We start from the raw sequence: 22,811 nt of genomic DNA on the forward strand, positions 1-22,811 counted from the left end.
GGTTCCTAAGCAAACAATTAACACTGGCGATAGAACTCTTTCATACTGAAAGAAACTTGTCTATTGGTGATTTAGGAATTCATGTAACTAGTATGTATGTAGTTTTATATGACTGGACACCTGTGGAGCCCTAACACTTTCTCCTCTCCTTTCCTTTTACTTTATATCTTCTCTCGAGATGGCCTTTGATTGGGGTGTGTTTTACCCGTGCCCTGTCCGTCACAGTATGAAAATAGAGGTGCATTTTCCTCTTCGTTCGTGAATATCAATCTACTTTTTCTTTTTGATACCACCAGCAACATCTCTCCTACCTCACATGAGCAGTATCGACCCTAGCTCTCTGACTGAAAATGACCTCCACTTAGGAACTTAAACCGTAACTTAAACCTTTCAAGAGTAACTCGTATTATGGTAAAGCTTCATCATTCGCAGCTGTTGCGGACGGAAGCTAACACGAGAGTCGTCTACTCATTCTTTCTCCTTTACTCGACCTGAACTTCCAAAAAAAAATATGGCAGAATTTCTTATTACCTCAGCACTTGCGCGAGCCATTCATCTCCTTCACCTACACACAGGTCATCGCTTCGCCGGTTGTGGGATCAACACGTCATAGTAACTTTCACTCTCAGGGGTGTGTAGTTACGCGAGAGAGGGACCATCAGTTTCGCTACTGTTCTAGCTGGAGTCACACATTCGTTCATCAAACCACTTGCGTGTGAGGTGGCAATACATCGGCCAAGACTTCTAAAAAAAAAAAAGATGGTGAATTAGATGAAATAAAACGCGATTATCATTATTCACATGATCTTCATGACAGGCCTCTTTGCCAAGCTTACTTACTTCATCCACTTATTGCGAACATGATTCATTTATTCTTTTCCTCAACTCACAATAATTTTTTTCTTGCACTGGTTCCTTCCTACAGACCAGACATTCTCTCCCTACAGCCTCTCTCTGCCCGATCACACTATCACCCTCACTTTTTGCCTGTTTGTCAACCAGCACAAATTGCAATAAAGTCCGCCGACTCCTAACCCAACTCACTTTTTTTTTCTTATAATATAGTGACCGACGTGGCTCATGCAAAACTTGCCTCAGTCATAGCCATTTAAGGTGAATGAATACAGCATGATGAAGAAATTAATCAGACTCACTTCTTCAAGGTAGAAAGTTCTTAGGAAAAAGGAAAGACGAAAGAAGGAAGAGACTTCACAGCGTTGCTGTTCGAGGGAAGGAGGGGGAATCATAACAGTCGGTCCTCGTGTGGCTGGTCTCCACACACAAACTATGGGAAGAAGCGGCCACACGCGCCTTAGTGACAGAGACAAGCTTTTTCCCCAGGTTCACTCACATCGGGACCCCATGACACACAGTTATGCCTTGAATTACCACATAACTCACTTTTGCATTTAGAAACCCTAGCACAGCATTCGCTCTCTTGCATCAAAACTACCTGAACACTTACTCCGCTCCTCCCAAAAAGCTCTTCTTTCTTCACTCCTCTCTTTCACTACCAGATGCTAAAAGCACTGACAGTCACCCACATCTCTCAGTCAACTTTCAGTCTGACACACATCAATCCACATTCTCTGACACCCTTTAACACAGGTCCCCCAACTACTTGTGCAACACAAGTGCCACCCCTTTACTCTCGCTTGCCCTCTTACTAACCCTGGATATTTTAATTTCTTAAGCTTACAACAGTCCCAAACCATCAACCTCCCTTATCCTCCAACTCTGCTTTGATCAGAAGCAGAACGCAAGTTTGTCTTCCTTTCATCGTGGTTGCAACTACACCCATTCAATCGCCCCAGCATCTGGATCACGAATGCAAATCCTCGCTTGGCCCTTTCTTTTGTCCCTGTGTTTTGGGAAGTGATTTCACTTTCACTATCATCACCTCAGAACTGATTTCTTGCCTTGATGTTGAGTAGTTCTGGGTTTCAGTGATGGTCTAGTAACCTATGCTTGCAATTGCAAACAGTGATTAGTATCTGGCAATTAAGAAAATTACATAAAAAAACATTAGCTGTTGATACTAAGGTTTAATCCGTATATGAACACACACACACACACACACACACACACACACACACACACACACACACACACATACGGACTGGAACAGACTCCAAACAAGTGTGAAAGGCCTTATGTTAACAGCAAGTCCTTGGGAGCCACCGAAGGACGAGCCAACAGTGTGACGAGAGAGAGGTGAAGGAAAAGGAAGAAACATAGAACAATCCAAGCATTAAGAGAAGGAAGAGGGAAGTGGGTTGGGGACATGTGAGACAAGTGGTGTGTCACTGTGTCCCTTGGTCTCGCAATCACGCAGCCTAACCCATATAATCCTAACTCACTCAACAGTGGATTCCGTTTCCTTATTGCGACCTGTCAAGACGTCGTCAAGTGGCATTGGCTACTGTAATTCGGGCCAGACTGCTGTGTGCGCATGTTTGTTTGTGTGTGTGTGTGTGTGTGTGTGTGTGTGTGTGTGTGTGTGTATAGAGTGAGGGATTTAACTTTTTGTTATCCGTGGTTCAATTTCGTAATCATTCATGGTCAACGATACATCAGTTCCTGGTAATTACTGTAATGGTCTTGTGGTAACAAGCTCGACCTTCTCTTCTAAGAACCTGTCAATTTCCGTCTGACCTGAGCTGATAGCTGAGACTAACTCAAGGTCAATCTCGAGTGTCACTGGAGCTCTACCTCTCTTTTAAGTGTTCAGTACACTTTAGTGAATCCCAGTTTTGCTAAGTGGTGACACTTCTCTGGTTGATGAATCCCAGTTTTCCTAAGTGGTGACACTTCTGTGGTAATTTAGATTGCTGAGCAGAGCTAAAGTAAGTGTAGGAGTCCAATATAGTGTGATGTGGTCGTTTTCTTTATAGTGTTTGGTGTCTCGAGTGATGGGCAAGGTCTGTCAGTGAGACATACGGTATTTGCTGTTCCATTACCTTGTGTTTCTTCTTATGATTCTCTTCAATACTCTGCATCCTAACCTAACCCTGGTGCGATGAATGTGCTCTTGACCTGTCCCGTAATCATCAGGTCAAACGTACGTTCAATAAACCCGAGTGGTGTCGAGGGTGACATAAAGAGAGTATGGCGAGGGTAGAGGAACGAGGGTGTGGTAAACATGTAACCTGAATAAACCCATCATCATGTTGTCATGTGTTTGGTGGCACCTCCCTCCGTTGTGAACACGATGGAGAGTGATAGTGGGTAAGGTAGCATATTTCACCCAGTTGCCGATGTTGATGGTATTAGTTCATCTATTCTTTCCCTCTCTCACGACCTTATTGGTTCGGGAGTCTAGCTAGATAGCGGAGGCTAGGCTGAGCCTAATGCCCGTGACGCGCGGCCCTAGCCACCGCATCACGAGCCACCACGGTGTTGTTGGTGGTGAAGGAGGATCACAAGGGCGCCACCCACCGCCTCATAGCACCGCTATGCGGAAGGCTGTTCCGAAAAGAGCGTCGGATCTCCAGCGTCGGCAATACTTCTTCCATTATGTTACTTCCGCCTCTGGGAGAGAGACTGTCATCTGCCTATACAGGTGTCTGGAGTCGTCATATATGGTCTCCCTCTGTTTCAGTGTGAAGTCATCTTGTGCACTATCCCAGTGGGAACATTTTTATTTTTCGTGCTCCACTGTGAAGCATTGCTTAATGTTATATACCATTGCATACGTGTAGTCATTCGATCCTTGAACTCCCTGTACGTGTGAATCATTAGGACTTGTATGTGAGGTACAATTGATACTAAAATTATTGTTTTTCATCAGTAATTGTGTTTCATTACCACAGTGCTTGATCCCTTGTTGATGAATTCGGAAACTACATTGCTTCCTAATTTCAATGTGAAAACTCTCGAACTTGTAGTCTATAGTATAAGGCCGCAGTTCACAAAGTTGTGATCGCCTCTGTTTTTCTCACGCTGAAAGGAAGTCCCTCCGCTGATATGTTTTAGTGCTAAATTGATACTTACGGTATTTTTCCCATTCTTTTTAGAATAGAAATGTTTGAAATGGAACTTTGATTTATCGAGAAAGGCGTCAATACTTGTAGCGTTACTGTGCAGCTGTTATGATATTTCCTGATAATTCCACACTGTCGGAGTTAACCTGAAGGAGAAGTTGGCGTCATAGAAGGACGCCTGAGCATTACCTGAGAACTATCTCCATCAGCACCTACCAGTGTTGATGGAGGGATAGCTGGAATTTCAGTCACAGTACGTGCTTCCGTCTGCGTGTGTGTGTGTGTGTGTGTGTGTGTTGGGGGGGGGAGGTATGAACCACAGGTACTTGAGTGTGTAATCATTCACAGATTGTGTGGTACATACACGTTCAACATGTTCCTTATCAAACTAATTGAGTGTAACCACATGTTTCTTATCAAATTACCTGAGCTTATCGAGACGTTTTGCTTTCATTGCGACCATTGATTACTTTCCCATTAATCTCGATTATACCCCTTCTCCAGCCTAATAACAAAGTGGAACACATCTATGACACCCCCTTCCCTCCAATCGAATTGAACAGCCCTTGATCATATATATGTCACCGTGTGCATGTTAACTATCACTAATGACAGAACGTATCAAAAATTGAAACAGGTGAAGAGAGGGTATGGAATTTTTGAGACTATATTATCCTAGCGTTAAATTGTGTAACATATACATTGAAATACTGCGTTTGTAACGTTTCTTTTTTCTTTCATATTACTCGCCATTTCCCGCATTAGCGAGGTAGCGTTAAGAACAGAGGACTGGGCCTTTGAGGGAATATCCTCACCTGGCCTCCTTCTCTGTTCCTTTTTTTGGAAAATTAAAAAAATAAATGAGAGGGGAGGATTTCCAGCCCCCCCCCCCCCCGCTTCCTTCCCTTTTAGTCGCCTTTTACGACACGCAGGGAATACGTGGGAAGTATTCTTTCTCCCCTATCCCCAGGGATAACGTTTGTAACATACACGTCATAATACTTTCTTCTGTTGCCTGCGGCTTTAGCGAATGCGTTCAATATTTTTGAATCTCCTTCTTTGCCTTGAAGCGAATTATACGACCATGAATGCATGCGTTGGCATCACACATAGTTCCCAGATGATACAGTCTTGATATCGTTCATGCACTGGTTAGTCCCTAGGAAAATGTCAGTGAATTTCATTGATCAACGCCCTCATGATGAGGCATTCCGGAAACCTCGTCCTTTACCTTGACGCTATGGAAGATCTCTATTCTGAGGGTGCTTCGGATGAAGACAGCGATACGGACGTATATGAAGTACAAGCAACACTGGGGGAGAAAGAGTGACATTAGAAGTGATAATAGTGACGATGCCAAGGTCCCCCGCACGAGGGTTATCAGGACACGGAGGCGTGAGGTAGCTGACATAGGGAAGTGGACATGGGAAGCTACACCATTGCTTACAATATGCACATGCTGGAAACGGGTAAGAAACCACCGCTGTTAAAATTCCGTGCAGCAATCATGCCTGATGATTGAAGAGGTACCACGTACGTCCAAGCGCGGCCCTTGGCCAGGTACACCCACTTCACTCACAGGTTAAAAAACGTTTCTGGATACCAATACCGCCCCAGAATAATCCAAGGCCACGTCGGAGGTGTCATATATGCTCCCATATCACCCGAGGGTCAAAGAAATACATGTCCTATCACAAGTGTCAGGAGTGTGATGTATCGCTCTGTATTCATCCGCTGTGAGATTACCGATGTTTTGTGGTGAACAGTGAAGGAAAGGTTTTTATATGACTAGTAGAACTTTCAAAAGATGAAAGTAGAAGTGAATAGGTAATAGAGAATCTCATTTTGTGTTTGTGTTGAGTCACTGCCTTCAAAAGTACTGTTAAGTAGAAAATAATGTTGTAAATGTATACACTGTGATCTAAGATATGAATTAGAAATGTACAATATGCCTGTAATATATATATATATATATATATATATATATATATATATATATATATATATATATATATATATATATATATATATATATAACAATTGAATGCAAATCCTTTTTAAGAAAGTGATACTATCGCAACGTTTTCCTAACAAGGTATTTAGATTATTGAGATGCTCGTCATTTATGTGTACAAGGTACGATAACATAGTCTCCGTTGCGTACGAGAATACTGGATCAGCTGTCATTTTAAATTGATAAGTAAACATTTAAACCACAACAAAACGAAAGAAGGAGGCAGTGCAAAGGAGTTCTGTGCAAAGTGCACAAATAGATCAGATGTAAGTTTATTTTAGTGATGGTTTGTTCTGATAATACTTTGTGTGCTGTCCCCGGTGTCCATGTATATATGGTTTCGTTTGTGTATTTTGCCAAAACGCAAATCAAACCCATGTTATGAAACGCATGCACGTGGTACAGTATCATGCGCACTTTAGTTTGGATTAATTCTCTTCTAACCTTTCTGTCTTACTAGTAGGTGCATAGGGCCCTGTTGAAGATTAGGGATGCTGGGAGTTAACGTAAAGCAGTGCAAAACAGTAATGCACGAGGGACGGGGAAAAAAACGGGGACTTTTCATTGGGGTTGAGATGTGCATTATATTCACATATATTGTTTGGGTGGAGGTGTTTTAGCCAAGGAAAAAATTAAATGATACCTATTCCTTGATTGTTTACCGTCACTTTGCTAACATTTGTTGATTTATCAAACTTTCCTGTAGAAAAAAATCTTTGCAATTGAAATAGATTAATATGTAATGAATGGAATTTAGATGAATTACCAGTTTCATTATGCACTGAATACAGCTTTAGATATTGAATGATATTGCTCTGCAATGCTGTAAAGTTTAGAGGAAACTACATAGAATTGGTACGTGGCAGCTGAAGACAAAAGTAATTTGTAAGTGTGATGACACTAAAATTCTCTATAAGGTATATGCCAAAATCTAAAGTCCCCAGCATATTTTGCAGGTCACTGAAGTTGAGAGAAATAGGTTATGAATATGTGTGGAAGTCTGGATTACCTCTGCATCTTTGTTAGCTTTGGATATTGAGTGATTTCCTCCTTATGTAGTGTGCAGAGAATACAGAACAGTATCAGAGCATGATTTTGGGGGTGTATTTTTTTTTTATATCAAGTAAGATGGTATTTGTAAAGAATACAGTTATCATAACTTCAACTAGTAGCTAATATTTAATTTAAGAACATGTGCATTATAGTTTTTGTCTATATTACTTGTCTTAGGAGATTGAATACCTCGTAAGTGGGCAGGACTTTGAAAACGATGGAAAGTGTGAGATTAGTCAATGTAAAGACATAAAAGAAAAAAGATTACAAAGAAAAATGTGACGATCAGTGGTGGGCTCAAAATAGTTTAAAAGAATATGTTTATGATATTGCATTTGAGAATAATCAAAACAGCATTATGGTACTTTCAATGCACATTTCTACACCAAGTATACTTGAGTAGAAGACAATAAGTTATTTAGCTTCAACACTACAAGGAAGAGAGATGTTGACGCTAGGAATTTTTAGATAAGGTTTTCATTGTTTTCATTGATTATCATTAATGATTTTCATTATTTATATAAATTAAGTTTGATTGGAGAAAAACTGGAGGAAGGAAGTGTTTTAGATATCTGGGAGTGTATTTGGCAGAGAATGGAACCATGGAAGTGGAAGTGAGTCACAGGGTGGGGGAGGGGATGAAAGTTCCGGGAGCGTTGAAAAATGTGTGGAAGGCGAGAACATTATCTCGGAAAGCAAAAATGGGTATGTTTGAAGGAATAGTGGTTCCAACAATGTTATATGGTCGCGAGGCGTGGGGTATAGATAGAATTGTGCAGAGGAAGGTGGATGTGTTAGAAATGAGATGTTTGAGGACAGTATGTGGTGTGAGGTGGTTTGATCGAGTAAGTAATGAAAGGGTAAGAGAGATGTGTGGTAATAAAAAGAGTGTGGTTAAGAGAGCAGAAGAGGGTGTTTTGATATTGTTTGGTCACATGGAGAGAATGAGAGGAAAGATTGACAAAGAGGATATATGTGTCAGAGGTGGAGGGAACGAGGAGAAGGTGGAGACCAAATTGGATGTGAAAAGATGGAGTGAAAAAGATTTTGAGCGATTGGGGCCTGAACATGCAGGAGGGCGAAATGCGTGCAAGGAATATAGTGAATTGGAATGATGTTGTATACCGGGGTCAACGTGCTGTCAATGGATTGAACCAGGGCATGTGAAGCGTCTGGGGTAAACCATGGAAAGTTTTTTGGGGCCTGGATGTGGAAAGGGAGCTGTGGTTTTGGTGCTTTATACATGACAGGTAGAGACTAATTGTAAACGAATGTGGCCTATGTTGTCTTTTCCTAGCACTACCTCGCACACATGCGGGGGGAGGGGGTTGTCATTCCATGTGTGGCGGGGTGGCGACGGGAATAAATAAAGGCAGCAAGTATGAATTATGTACATATATATATATATATATATATAAATACATTGAAATGTATAGGTATGTATATGTGCGTGTTTGGACTTGCATGTGTGGGTGGGTTGGGCCATTCTTTCCTCTGTTTCCTTGCTTTACCCCGTTAATGCGGGAGACAGCGACGAAGTATAATAATGAAAATGATATATGAATTAACAGCACTTTTTCCCCTCATATTCAGTGTCTTACACTTCAATTAATTATTTTGTGGAAATGAGTACCATTAATGCAAATTTCATTTTGCCACAGTCTCAAGTATACACCATTGAATTATGTAAATTATGTAAATACTGTGAGTTAATTGACAAAGATGCTTTGTATTCCACTTTTATCCTTTTTTCTCCATATCTCTGGTCACATTAATTTGCAATTACTCTTGCTATAGGAGGAGCTGATGCATCCTTAATCCTTCAAAAGCAGTTGTGTATATGATACAGTATTATACTTACTGTTCATTGCAGGTGTTGTGTATAAGATCATAATTTTTGAATTGCTTGCCTCTGCCTTGAGATGCAATATTCAACCTTTCATGCTTGTGCTGGCATCCTTCACATTGTTGCCAAGTGCTACAGCTTGGAAATTTTTCTATATGGTGTTAAGTCTGGGCTAAAGTTTAAGATCTTCACCCAACCATTATAAAATGATATGTGATGCAGTGAAAGTCATACTAAAGAGTAGTTGTTGGTTACAAAAATCTCAAGTAATTATATTTGTGATGAAAACACTCAAAAATACCACACATCTCAATATGCCAAATAGTACTCATAGAGCACCATATATTGTGTTTAGTAGCAGAACGTCAAAGCCTTGAGTGTATTGAAATGTAGATAATTTTACTTAGAAGATTATGATTGGGTTAATCCTAATTAATGAAGTCTTGGGCATTTTCTTAATTGGTGATTGGAAAGTACTGTAGATCACTGCCATGTCCATTAATATGCTGAAGATGAAAATGCTGCACAGCTAAAATTTTTTATCATCCAGAGGAATAACAACTGTAGTCATCATGTTTGTGGCCAAGAGTCTGAATGCTGAACACAAAGACTTAATCCATGATGTGGCCTTCGATTTCTATGGTCGGCGTATGGCAACTTGCTCTAGTGACCAAAGTGTCAAGGTAAGTGACCCTGATTGAATTGTTGTCATAATTGTGATCCTAATATTTTATAGTATTTAAAATTTGATGTTTATTCACTGTAGTTTTTGCCCTTGGACTTAAACATAGCTGGAACTTCACCCCTGGAGCCCTTATTATCTTATGAGCCAAAATTAGCAAAAGTTACTTGTTTATGCACCTAAATACTTTATTATGAAGTATTAAATAAACTCCAATAGGACCCCAGTCATTTGTATGGGTTACCCTATGAGGACCATTTCCATACTTGTATGTGTTGCATCTTTCCCCCTCATTTAGATTTGAAGTCGTACTATGTCAATAAGTAGCACATCCACATTACTGGAAGAATTTTTATGAGTGGAACAAAACAGAATTGAATTGTTTCACATTCTCTCACATGATCTTGTCACTGAAGACAATGAAATCTTCTGAACGGAAGATGAGCATGACCTTTTTTGTACCAGTACAAAAAGATTTGGTTCAGGCTGATTCAAGGATGATTGTTCAGTACACTGATGCTGCTAAGAGGGAACACAGACATATACTGATAAGAACTGTGGACACAGACTTTGTTTTGCTAGCTGTTACTTCATATACTTATGCTGTAAGCAGCTTTTGGAGTGGGAAGCTACTCTTTATACCTACCATGTGTCCTTTTTAGTTTTGCATGTATTCTGTGTATTTATTTTCATATATATTTGCCATTTCCTGTGTTAGCGAGGTAGCGTTTAGAACAGTGGACTGATCCTTGAAAGGAATATCCTCAATTGGCTCCCTTCTCTGTTCCTTTTTTTTGGAAAAGTACAAAACGGGAGTGGAGGATTTCCAACCCCCTGCTCCCTCCCCTTTTAATCACCTTCTACAACATGCAGGGAATACATGGGAAGTATTCTTTCTCATATGTGTATTTATTTATTTCTTCATCTTATTTATTTATTATACTTGATCACCTTTTCCCGCATCAGTGAGGTGGGGCCTGGAAACAGACAAAGAACGACCCATCCACTCATATATACACATATATACAAAAATGACCATACACATTCATATACATACATGTACTTATATACACGTGTCTATATTCATACTTGCTTGTCCTCATTGCTACCCCCTGCTTCAGCAAGGTAGCACCAGGAAAACAGACAAAAAAGGCCACATTTGTTCACACACAGTCTCTAGCTGTCCTATGTAATACACTGAAACCAAAGCTCCCTATCCACATTCAGGCCCCACAGACCTTTCCATGGTTTACCCCAGACACTTCACATGCCCTGGTTCAGTCCATTGACAATATGTCGACCCCTGTATACTACATAGTTCCAATTCACCCTATTCCTTGCACACCTCTCACCCTCCTGTATGTTCAGGCCCCAGTCACTCAAAATCTTTTTCACTCCATCCTTCCACCTCCAATTTGGTCTTCCACTTCTCCTTGTTCCCTCCACCTCTGATGCACATATCCTCTTTGTCAATCTTTCCTGACTCATTCTCTCTATATGTCCCAACCATTTCATCACACACCTCTTCTACTCTCTCAGCAACACTTTTCATTTCCACACATCTCTCTTATCCCTTCATTACTTTGATCAAATTATTGAAGTTTATATTGCTACATTCTGGTGACTTTTGAAGGGGAAGTTGTGCTGGAAAACCATTGGCTCAATGATTTTTAGTCTGATATTAAATCATATTTGATTTAGTTTAAAAGGGGGAGAATATTTGTTTCTGAGTTAAAAAGGAGAATGCCATCTCCAGTGTAGACAGCAAGAGGGATAGTTTGATTTATGATTTAATTTTGTGGAAGCAAGGGGATATCATCCCCCATCCCCCCACCCAGTTTGAGCCATGGGCACTAGTAATAAATTGCTGGCACTCAGTAAAATTTAGTTGTGGTCACAACTTCATGTTATATTGTGATAATGAAATGGGAACCTCCTGAAATCCAGGAAAAAGCACATGTAGTGATTTTGCAGCTGTTGTGAATTACTGATGATTATTTAAGAATCGATGACAGTCAAGAGTAAAGCTAAAACCATGACTCATCAATGTGTTTTGGACAGATATGGGACCTGAATGAGGATGAGGAATGGGTGTGTACTGCCTCTTGGAAGACCCATTGTGGCTCTGTATGGAAAGTGACTTGGGCTCATCCAGAATTTGGCCAGATCATTGCAACATGCTCGTTTGATCGCACTGCAGCTATATGGGAAGAGAGTGGTGAGTTTCATGGTCCTTGATATAACACTGTATTTGTGAAAAAAATTTAATTTTGTCTTTTTGTAAAACTGTACAAAATATGCTCTATACTTATTTTGCGTATTAGATGATAATGCATTGCACTGGAAGGAAGTTCATAAATTTTTAAGGTTTAGAATGAGCAGTTAATGTGGATGACCATGTCAGTGATTTACATATTTATAGTCTTTGACATTGGTGCGGTAAAACCACGAACCTAGGCAAGTGAGTGGACTGTGAGACTGTAAAAATTGATGAGAATATGCATATGAAAGCGGTAAACTTATTTTGAATGGTACACTCAGATTTCTGTTTTCCTAATTGCTCCTCCCACCCTTGTGAGGTACCATCAGGATCAAGTGAAAAACAGATTGACTTATTCCTATTCACACTCAGTATAACAATCTGAAATCAGAGCCCCCCTTTCACAGACAAGCCCCTTTGACTTACCCATTATTTACCTTGATTGCTTCATGTACCTTGGCTTAGTGCATTGAGAGCATACCTTCCACTGTGTTCCTCATTGCTCCAATTTATCCTGCCCCATGCATATTAAGGTTCTGATACCTCACTGCCTTTGGTTTTCATTTGTTGTGGATCGTCTTCATTTTCTGCTTTTATCTTATCTTGAAATGTACATATATCACAACACTGCCTTTTTTGGGTTTGGCTTTATATGCTCTTAATGTTTCACACTGGTCGAATTATGTCATATCTTACTCTTTCTCTGAACTATAATTCTGTCATGTTTTTAAGACTGTGTTGTTGTCCCTGGCATATTTATTGCTGTATTTTGCAGGGAGGAATATGAAAGGAAGGTAACTTAGATGGAAGTGCAGTACATGTAGGAATGCAGTCATGTGTGAATAAGGTGTTTGCAATGGTAAGAGAAATACTATTAGAAGTTGTAGAATCAGTAGTTGGATACAAGATAGTGAGGTACAGGAATAGAAAGGGCAATGCATGGTGGACAGAGATTAGAAATGCTGTGGAAGAGAAGAAAAAGGCATATGGTAGATTGCTCGATAGGAATATACCAATGGAAGTTCAGCAAATGAGTAGGGAAGAATATAAAGTATCTAAGCAGAATGTTAAGAAGCTAATAGAGGAAAGCAGAGTTGATGAAGATTTTGGAAGGAAGTTAAGTGGAAAGTTTTGGGGTCATAAGAAACTATACTGGAAGGAGTTGAAAGAGGTGGATGTAAGAGTAGAAATGTTGATGTTAGAAGTAAGGAAGGGAAGTTGCTGACTCAAAATGAGTAAGTGAAAGGAAGATGGAATGAATATTTTGAAGAACTGATGATTGTGGGTGAAGGGGAGGCAGCAGTTGTAACATGCATGGGAATGGAGGATGGAAGGAGGAGGATACAAGTGCAATGGCATTTAGCTAAAAGGGAGGGAAGAAGGGCAGTAATGAGGCTGAAGGTAGGAAAGGCACCTAGAGTAGATAAGATTATGGCTGAAATGCTGAAGTATGGAGGAGAAAGTTTGATAGAATGGATGTATCTTATTGTAATTTAGCATGTAAACAAGGTTGTGCCTGAGGATTGGGTGAAAGCTATTATTGTTCCTATATTTAAAGGAAAAGGTGCTAAGGATGCATGTAAATATTATAGGGAAAAAGTCTTAAGTATACCAGGAAAAGTGTATGCAAGGATAGTAATTGGCAGAGTGATGGAAGTGACTGAATGCAGAATAAGTTAAGAGCAATGGGGATTTAGGGAAGGTAGGGGATGTGTGGATCAGATTTTCAAAGTAAAGATGACCACGAAATAGTATATAGTGAAAGGTAAGAAGTTGTATGCAGCTTTTATGGATCTGGAGAAAGTGTATGACAGAGTTGAGTGGAAAGCTTTGTGGGATTGTTAAGGATATATGGTTTAGGGGACAACTTTTGGATGGTGTGAAAGCCTTCTGTAAAGGAGCAAATGCGTGTGTAAGAATAGATGGAGAGCTGAGCGAAAGTTTTGGGATACACATAGGTGTGAGGCAGGGCTGTGTGATGTCACTGTGGCTTTTTGATATATATATATATATATATGATGGAGTGATAAAAGAGATGAAAGCAAAACTAAGGAAAGAGGGTGCAGATGTGGAGTGTGGTGGTGAGATATGGTGGCTAGTGACAAGCCTGTTTGTGGATGATACTGTGTTGTTTGCTGTGAGTGAAGAGGCACTGCAGAAGGTTGTAAGTGTGTTTTATGATGTGTGTAAGCATAGCCGACTGAAGGTAATTGCAGGTAAAGGTAAAGTAATGGTGTTTGAAAGGAAACAAGAGTGAAAGTATAGATTTTGTAAAACCATATAGAGTGAAAGGAGAAAATGTTCTAAATTTTGCTGTGGATGTGGAGGAAAAAGACTGAAAGAAGTGAGTTTAAGTATCTAGGAGCTATCTTAGGTAATTGTGGTGATATGGAAGGAGAAATAAGGGAGAGAGAACAGTAAAGGGTAGAAGAATCACTGGGTCCCTTAATAGAATAATGAAAGGTAGATATGTGAGTATGGAAGTGAAGAGAGGATTAAGGGGCAGCATAGTCCTCCCAACCCTGACCCAAAAGGTAGAGGTGTAAGTATGGAAGTGAAGAGAGGATTAAGGGACAGCATAGTCCTCCCAACCCTGACCTATGCAGCCAAAACATGGACATGGAATGAGTCACAGAGGTCAAGAATCTAGGCTGTGTAAATGAGCTATTTGAGAAGAGTGTGTGATGTGACTAGATTGAGTGAAAAAAGAAATGAAAGGGTGTTTGAAAGATGTGGTATGGCAGAGAATGCAGAGGGAGTGATTGTGGAGTGGTAGAATGGTTGAAATGTAATACTTTGAGAAGTGATTTGGGCATGTGGAAAGAATGCAAGACTGGGAGCTTACAAGAAGTGTGTATGATAGTACAATTAAAGGGGTTGGTGTGAGTGAAAGATCATCTGTGACTTGGGCAAATAGGGTGGAGGAATACTGGAAGGAGAGAAATAGTGGAAGAATGTGGGGAATGGTGTATGCGAGGGAGGCATGTAAGGACAGGGATAAATGAAGACTATTTTGTTGTGGCCATCCCTTGATGGGAGTTCCTGGAAGGAACAGGCATCAGAGATATAGATAGATAGATCGTAATTTTCTTCACTTTTTCGTATTCTTCTCATCGTTTGCCTTTGTTCATATCATTTTATTTCTAACACATTCCTTTCATCTCCAGTTTTAATTGTCTATCAGTATGAATGAGACCTCTGTGATTATGAAATAGTTGCTCGTAAGAAAATAATTGTGGCATCTGTACAACACCACTTGCTTTTAGGATCATGCAGTGCTCAGTGTGTGGGGTTTCAAGGACAGAATGGAGGATATGGTTATGCCTGAACATGTTGATGTTAGATTGGAGTTTTAATTAATTTACTTTTCTCAACCTTTAGAGTTGAATAATTGAAATACCTTCTCTTTAGAATTTAGTCAGGTGAAGTGTCCCATTGGTGAATTAAAACTTTTCCAGCATTAAGGTTATTTTTCCCAACAGTGAGTGACCTGGGACATGGCATCCACAGAACCTGGATAAAGCGAGCTGGTTTGGTGGATTCACGTACCTCTGTCATGGACATCAAATTTGCCCCTAAGATTCAGGGTCTTCAATTAGCCACTTGCTCAGCTGGTGGAGTGGTGAGTTTAGTAGTTCATAAAATTTGGTGTTTCTGTTTCCTTTTGTGTATTTATATTGCTTAGTGTATTATGCATTTTTCCATGTTCCAGGCTGAGGTAGTATTATGGTACAGTTATGATATTCAGCATACACCTAGTCCTTGATTTAATTCGGCAACATGATCTGATATTTAAGAAAAATTCTGAAGTAACAGAAAAATTATCAAATACCCAGAAAAACAAATTTTCTTTTTGAGTAAGTGTGATATGATATCTTTTAACATCAAATCCACAAAATGTGAACAAAACAATACCCAGACTTCAACTAGCTCTTGATCATAGTGGGTTAGGTCTCAGATGAAGACAGTACATGCCACCAAGTCCCAGTAAGAATGTTTTGTGGAAGTGGTACAAGCGATAGACATTTGTGACAATTGGATTATTAAGAATTGATTTTACTCAGTATTGTTCTGTACTATTATACATAACAGAAAAGTAGTGTATGATGTATACACTAATATGTTTTATAATTGCCATAGAAAAAAAACATGTCATTTATAATTGTATATTACTGTACAAAAGGTCCTTATGTGCAGAGAAAGTGAACTGCAGGAAATTTCTGATGGTGATAGTGACTCATGATATCTTCTTGCACAATCATATTAACAATTAGTTCATGAAATTTCAGTTATTCAGAATAACAAGGATATTCATGATAATGGAAACAGTGAACAGATGATTGGCCTCAGTAAAAATGATCACAGAAGCATTGATTATGAATGAACAACTGGCACTTTGCAGAAAATCAAGAGAACACTAATAGTAAGTGGATGATTGGCCTCAGTGAAGGAAAAAAAAAATTGTGAATGGATGGTTGGCTCCATGAAGATGATCACAGAAGCATAGATAGTATGTTGATGATTAGCCCCATTCCAGCTAATCAAGAAAACTTTAATAGTGACTGGATGGGTTTTTCCCTCCAAAGGTATTTAGTGCCTTAACTTGTTATATAGTAATATGCTTTTTTACATTTCATACCTTCCCCAGTGTTTTCATTTTGATTTGGCAGCTAGCAAAATGAGTTTTACCTTGGTGTATCTTGATTTTAAAATTACAGGACACTCTTATTCATCTCGAAAGATAAAAGGCTAAGAAATGAGGGAAGCGGTTATAATCCCAAAAATGGTTTGTAATGTGAACAGTCTAGTCTTGATTGAGAAGTTTTCAGACACTTCTATTCAGCTGACAAATAAGCCATAGAGCAAGTCTGTGGGTCTACCTACATCCACAGTAGGATCAGTGAAGGGTAATTGTAAGAAGTACAAGCTGGTGCTGAAGCTTAGGAGCAGGTAGCACAAAAGTTGTTAATGAAGGATAGAAGCCAAATAGCAGTCTTTTTCACAACATTTTTATTTCCACTATTAACTTTGGATTATATGTGTCTATTTTATACCTCGATGTTTTTCTGTTATTTTGTGTTATAAAAAAGGTAAGAAAAGATGATTATGTTATTGTTTCAGGTCAGAAATTGTGTTGAAGAAACTTATATCCAGTTATAGATAGAGGTCATTATTAGATTTTGTATGTGGTAGTTATGAGTATGAAACTAAAAAGACCTAGTGTGTTTGTTCTTACTTTTGGTGCTCATGATGGTCTACCTGTATGAGGAAAAAGGTGAAGGTGAGTGGTGACAAAGCAAAGTAATAAAGAACTGTATTACTTCTGTGGGAATGAGATTATTAGATACAGGAAGTGATAAGAGAAAGTACAGAAATTTAAGTGCCTGAAGAACATGTTTCCAAAGACTAAATGATGAGATGTGTAAGAATTTTGAGATCTAAGCAGAGTACTGATGCTTTGATGAAAGTTAGGAAGGTTTAGTGGAGTCAGTTAAAAAACAGTTCAGCTACCTATGACGTGAGAGTAAACATGATTATGGGTACAAATGAATGAGCTTAGGGAGTGGAGATTGATAAGCAGGAGAGACAGCGGAAAAAAAAAAAAAAAAAAAGTTAGTGGAATAAGAAAATTAAACAGTGCTAACTGAGGACGTTATAGTGATGAAAAGTAAAGAATGGAGTGTGTAGTGAAAGGAATGACAGGTTGATTGGATATTAATGATTTAAAGGGGGATAGTTAAGAAAAGAATGGCTGAAAGGAATGACAGGTTGATTGGATGTTAATTATTTAAAGGAGGATAGTTAAGAAAAGAATGGCTGATAAAGTGTATGTCAGTTAGGTGAACAGATGAGGCAAGGGGAGACCAAGAGAGAAGTGGAGAGAGAAAGTACTGGAGATTCCATTGATCGTTGTGTTTTAATTTCATTTATGGAATTATAGAAAGGATTTGTGAATTATCTTTGCCTAGGAAGGTCTCAAGAATTGATTATGGCTAAGTGGTTGAGCTTCATTGTTTGTATGTAAAACATCCCTGATGGTATTTTACCAAATGATTTTAAATATGATTTTAATGGAAGCAAGTTCTGTCAGGTTATTGGGTATCACTGGGTATCACTGGCAAAGCTTGCAGGAATGAAGTTAAGAACTCCAGTTATGCAGGACTAATATGCTGAAATGATGCATGTCTGCATGCACTTTATATTTATCTAACTCTCTCAGGTGGGTGGCCATGGTAAAAGTCTCCATAAGTGATGAAACTCCAGTGCCACTTCTTGGCCATTAGTGCTTTACCATCAACAGGCGACTGTCAGACATTGTGAATTTAAAGTTTCAGGGCCAAATCTTTTCAGGACAAGTGTTCCTTAGGTGATCACAGATAGGGTTTTTATGACCTTCTCTTCAGATTACATTGGATGCTTTAGCATGAAAAAATATTTGTATTTGTAGCATATTTTCAAAAACCATTGACCTATTCAGATCCTAGTAGTAGCTTTGGAAGACCCTTTAACAACTGACATATTTATTTCTGGAAGGGAAAATTTATATCCCAGAATGTGCTTAAATAGAATGATACATATAAGCAGCATTAGTATGTAAAATCAAGATGCAGGGTTTTCATTACTTTTCTTGATTAACAGGTACGGATCTATGAAGCCCCAGATGTAATGAATCTTAACCAGTGGTCACCACACTATGAAATCAACTGTAAACTACAGTGCTCCTGCCTGTCTTGGAATCCATCATCTTCTCGGTAGGTGGTAATATTACACTGCTTCATCATCAGATAATTGTTACTGCAGGTCGATCGTCCTGAATTTGAATTCCAAGCAGTATTGTGATTTCAGATTTTTTGGATTACAGCATTTTCTCCCAAACATAAACTGATTGGTGTGCAGGGTTGTCAGGATTGGGACATAATCTGGATTTTGGCAAAGAAGCCTATATCTTCCCAAAGCCAGAATATATCCATCGAAATCCAGACTCTGATGTGGTTTTGGAATGTACAGAATTCAGGTTTTGGGGAGAAAATTGCATACTGCTCAGACAATTTGTGCACAGCCTGGAATATCTTTTTTCCATTATGGAATTCAGGCAAAACCTGGTCTCCTGAAAATTTTAGAAATGTGTTGGTTCTTGTTGTGTTTCATTTTCATCGTTGTTTTATGCATATATAGTAGCTGGTAGGCAGCCAACGACCAGGGAGATATATTACCAGTGCTTCCCACCTGGGCACTGGGAGGGTTAGTGACATCTGCATAGTGAGCCAGCACTTTAGTGGTTGTTGAGTTGCACTCCTCTGACCCAGTTAGCTGTCTTTTCTTTCTGCCTCACTAACATGTGAACTATTGGCATTCTGCCTACAAACAGACAATCTCTCTTTATCATATATAACACTTGACAACACTTTACTCACACAGCTCATTCTTCATAATTGGGTTTTTTTTGCAGTGAGCACTGTGTGCTAGCCCTGCCTTTTGGCAAAGTGGTAGGAGCTGTAGATAGAAGTAGTAAGTAGGGACATTTAGGCAGGAGCATTTGGTAGAAACATTAGGTAGGAGCATTAGATAGAAGTTGTCATTGGGAACATGAGAACACTGCGCTAGAGTTGCCCTCTGTCAGTGGCCTGTTAAGGGCGAGGCACTGAAGGCTGAGAAGCAGCACTGGAGCTCTTTAGTTTATAAGACTCTTGCCATGGCCACCTCTTTGAGGGAGTTTCAATTGGAACAGGCCTCAGAGATCCTTTAGATAGATCTAAAGGATCTGGTGTTCAGATTGTTTGAGTTTAGGAGATTACACTGTACAGTATGGTAGGAATGCTTAAAATCAGGATGACCAGGGGCCTGTAGCAATCTGTCCATCACATTGTTTAATGGTTTTTTTAATTCTTTTTTTCATTAGTAATGAACACAGGAATCATTTCACTACATATGCCTGAGGTATTACTGGAGTGCCTCAGTTTCCTGCCAATTGAACAGCATACATTAAAGGATGCATAGCAGACATAAGCAATGTTTCATGCATTCAAGTTTTACTTCATTTTATTTTCAAAATTATGTTTTATACTTGATTATGATAACAAACTTGTGGAGATATATTTAGATATGAGTATTTTTTTTTTACAAAGATTTTACATTGTATATTGGGATTGCTGCAGCAAAAGGCTGAAGAGTAAGCTTTTCAGTTTTTTCATAGGTGATTAAGTCCCTCCATATGTATATTTTAAGTCTCTTCATATGTATATTCTCTGAAATGCTGTTAAAGCTCTTTCCATAGGTGAGAAATGTATGTTTTAAAAGATGAAAACCCATTTCCTTATTGTAGGCAGTGCATTATGAGCATCCATATATTTTCTTCCTGTCTTCTCTTCCTCTGCCCTTTTCTTTTAAGAACCGAGTTGTTTGTAAGTGATGAAAGTGGACACCTAATTTACACCACTTCATCTTTGTCCCGTTATTTCATAAATCCTGGTGTGTCACTGTATGGGTTTTGAGTCTTTATATGTAAACATCATATGTATGTTTGTGATGGTTGAATGAGGTGAATCCTTATTGACACCCCTTATTTTGAAGACAAAATGAAACTGCTTTAATCTTCCACCAAGCTAGTACTCTCTCAGATCCTTTTAGGGCAATACCTATGATAGAGGAATGGTTGTTCATGCTTCAGAGCCTACTTTATAATCCTAATGCTTAGCATTTCTTCTCATAAAAGATTTGTATAATACATTGTAGCAGTTTCACTGAAATGTAAGACAAAATATTTGATATGTAGGTATTAGCTCAGATGCCTATTGAACTTAAAAGTGTAAGAATATGACTTAAAATGCTTCCTCAGGTTTGGCATATTATATAATTCTTTTCAGGCTTTATGCACCCCTGATAGCAGTAGGCAGTGATGACCCTAATCCAGCTTCAGGTGGGAAAGTATTCATCTATGAGTTCTCTGCTAACACTCAGAAGTGGAACAAAGTGGAGACCTTAGTGACTGTAACAGAGCCCGTCCATGACCTTGCCTTTGCTCCTAACCTTGGCCGTTCCTACTACCTTCTGGGGATTGCCACAAAAGATGTCAAGATTATAGCACTCAAACCCATCAAGTAAGTATTGATATAGGAAAGGAAATAGTGTTCACACTATTTGTTCGCCTTTAGAAATGTGGTAGAGAAAGGTCAAGAGAAAAAAAGGATACCAAACACTTATTGCTTTGAAAAATGCATATAAGATTAATAGGAAAGCCTTCTAAAATGTTCTTAATGTATGTGGTAGCCATGAATGCATTTAGAATGCTGTTAGGATCTTTCTGTATTGGAAATATTTTGTGCGTGAAGTAGTACATGTTGGTTTGTAGGATTACATCAAAGTCATGTAAAGTTACCATGGTTAGTTTGCTCTCTAATTGATCATACACTTTGTGACATGAGAACAAGATTGTGTTGAAAGTAGTCATAGAGAATACACTTTGTGACATGAGAACAAGATTGTGTTGAAAGTAGTCATAGAGAAACAGTTGGTGTATACAGATGATTCTTATTGTTGATCAAGTTAAAATTGTGGCTAATTTCAATGGTGCATGTAGGAAGAGGATGCTAAAAGGAAAAGCAAAGAAAAGTAAAGCTCTAGATTTTGAGGGATGGAAGATCACAGTATATAATCTATTTGCATGATTTATTGAACTGAGAGTTGTGGATGATGTTAGAAATATAGTTTTAAAGTTCAGTAAGAAAGTGGGGAAGTAAGTGGGGAAACTGACTTGAAAGCAGATTCATGCCAGAAGAAAAAATCAAAGATTTACTAAAAGCTGTAGGTTATTTTGTAGGTTATTTCAGCAGAAAGTGTGCAAGAAACTTGTATAAAGGAGTACTTCTCCCACCTTTTATGTGAGACCCAAGTTTGTATTGGTCAGGATGGTAAAAGAGCTGCACAGATGGATTAGATTTCATTGTATGCAGGTTTCCCCTGCATTGAACAAGAGATGCATCTCTGGAAAATGGCATTCAAAGCATATTTTGTTTAGAATTATCCTGATTTAACATAGTACAGAAGGAGAAAAATTCTAGACTTTTTCTAAGACCACCAAGTACTATAAATTTTTTCCTGACTAACTAACATAGCAGACACAAAAAACACATCAATAATTGATAGTATTATCCAGTACAGATGCAGTATAGATGAATAATAATGAAACAGGCTGTTAGTGAACAAGATGACTGATGATTAACATTAAGGATGAGTTGGAGCATTTGTATGTACCTGATAGAGTCATGGGGGCCAGCTAGTGACAGCAGAGTCACTTTCTCCATCTTATCATGTAGATTGCTTTTTGATCTGGCTTTTTTTTCATCAATGATAAAGTTGATTGGCCAACAGATTCTCTAGTCTGTACATATGTACTGTAGGTAAACAACACTTAGAAAATCATCCTCCTCAATTGGGGAAATTAGTCCCTTCCCAGTGGAAAGATTGTATATAGATTACCAGAAAACTGAGGCTGTTTTGCAGTGTCTCTATATAGGTATCCATCCAGGTTTTGTTGCTGATTTGTTATATTAGGATATGATATATAGTTGTATATAGACATGTAATGTTTTGTACATTACAAGCTCAGAATTATTTAGATATGATACGTATGGGCATATGTCTGATGAGTAGCAACTCAGTTTTTTCATGCTTTGTTTTCAATTGTATGATGCTTTATTTGCTGCTGATGGTGTTGTTATTATTCATTTGTGGGAATATACTTGTTAGAGATGTTATATTGTGGTAGTGGCATGTATATTATGTCTAATGCAATAATTATTGGTTGTGGCTATAAAAATAATGTGTTGTGCAGAATCAGTATGCAGCACAACTTAAAATGTTTTAATCATTAATTATCAGTAGGGCATATATACAGAGTAGTTGATTTTTTTATTGATTACTGTACCACTGGGGAGGGTCTTATGTATATATAATGTATGGGAGACCATCAAATG

The 22,811-nt window shown here is 38.7% G+C and overlaps 1 protein-coding gene across 5 annotated transcripts in view; it reads left to right on the forward strand.

Moving 5' to 3' along the window:
* Window positions 1-6,103: 6,103 nt before the first annotated feature.
* Window positions 6,104-22,811, forward strand: part of Nup44A (nuclear pore complex protein Nup44A) — a 541,896-nt gene continuing 525,188 nt past the window's right edge. For 3 of the 5 annotated variants that reach the window (XR_011715428.1, XR_011715429.1, XM_071684687.1), the window contains exons 1-6: window positions 6,104-6,263; window positions 9,447-9,579; window positions 11,640-11,796; window positions 15,321-15,460; window positions 18,478-18,590; window positions 20,703-20,936. Coding sequence is in view for 3 of the 5 variants with exons in the window: in XM_071684687.1 (XP_071540788.1) it covers window positions 9,469-9,579; window positions 11,640-11,796; window positions 15,321-15,460; window positions 18,478-18,590; window positions 20,703-20,936 (755 nt within the window). In the remaining 2 variants the exon portion in view is untranslated. Of the gene's footprint in view, window positions 6,284-6,377; window positions 6,397-9,446; window positions 9,580-11,639; window positions 11,797-15,320; window positions 15,461-18,477; window positions 18,591-20,702; window positions 20,937-22,811 lie in introns of those variants that run through there. The other 2 variants (XM_071684688.1, XM_071684689.1) reach the window with 2 other exon arrangements.

This window comes from Panulirus ornatus, chromosome 38 (assembly GCF_036320965.1).
Source record: "Panulirus ornatus isolate Po-2019 chromosome 38, ASM3632096v1, whole genome shotgun sequence".
Classification (NCBI taxonomy): Eukaryota; Metazoa; Arthropoda; class Malacostraca; order Decapoda; family Palinuridae; genus Panulirus; species Panulirus ornatus.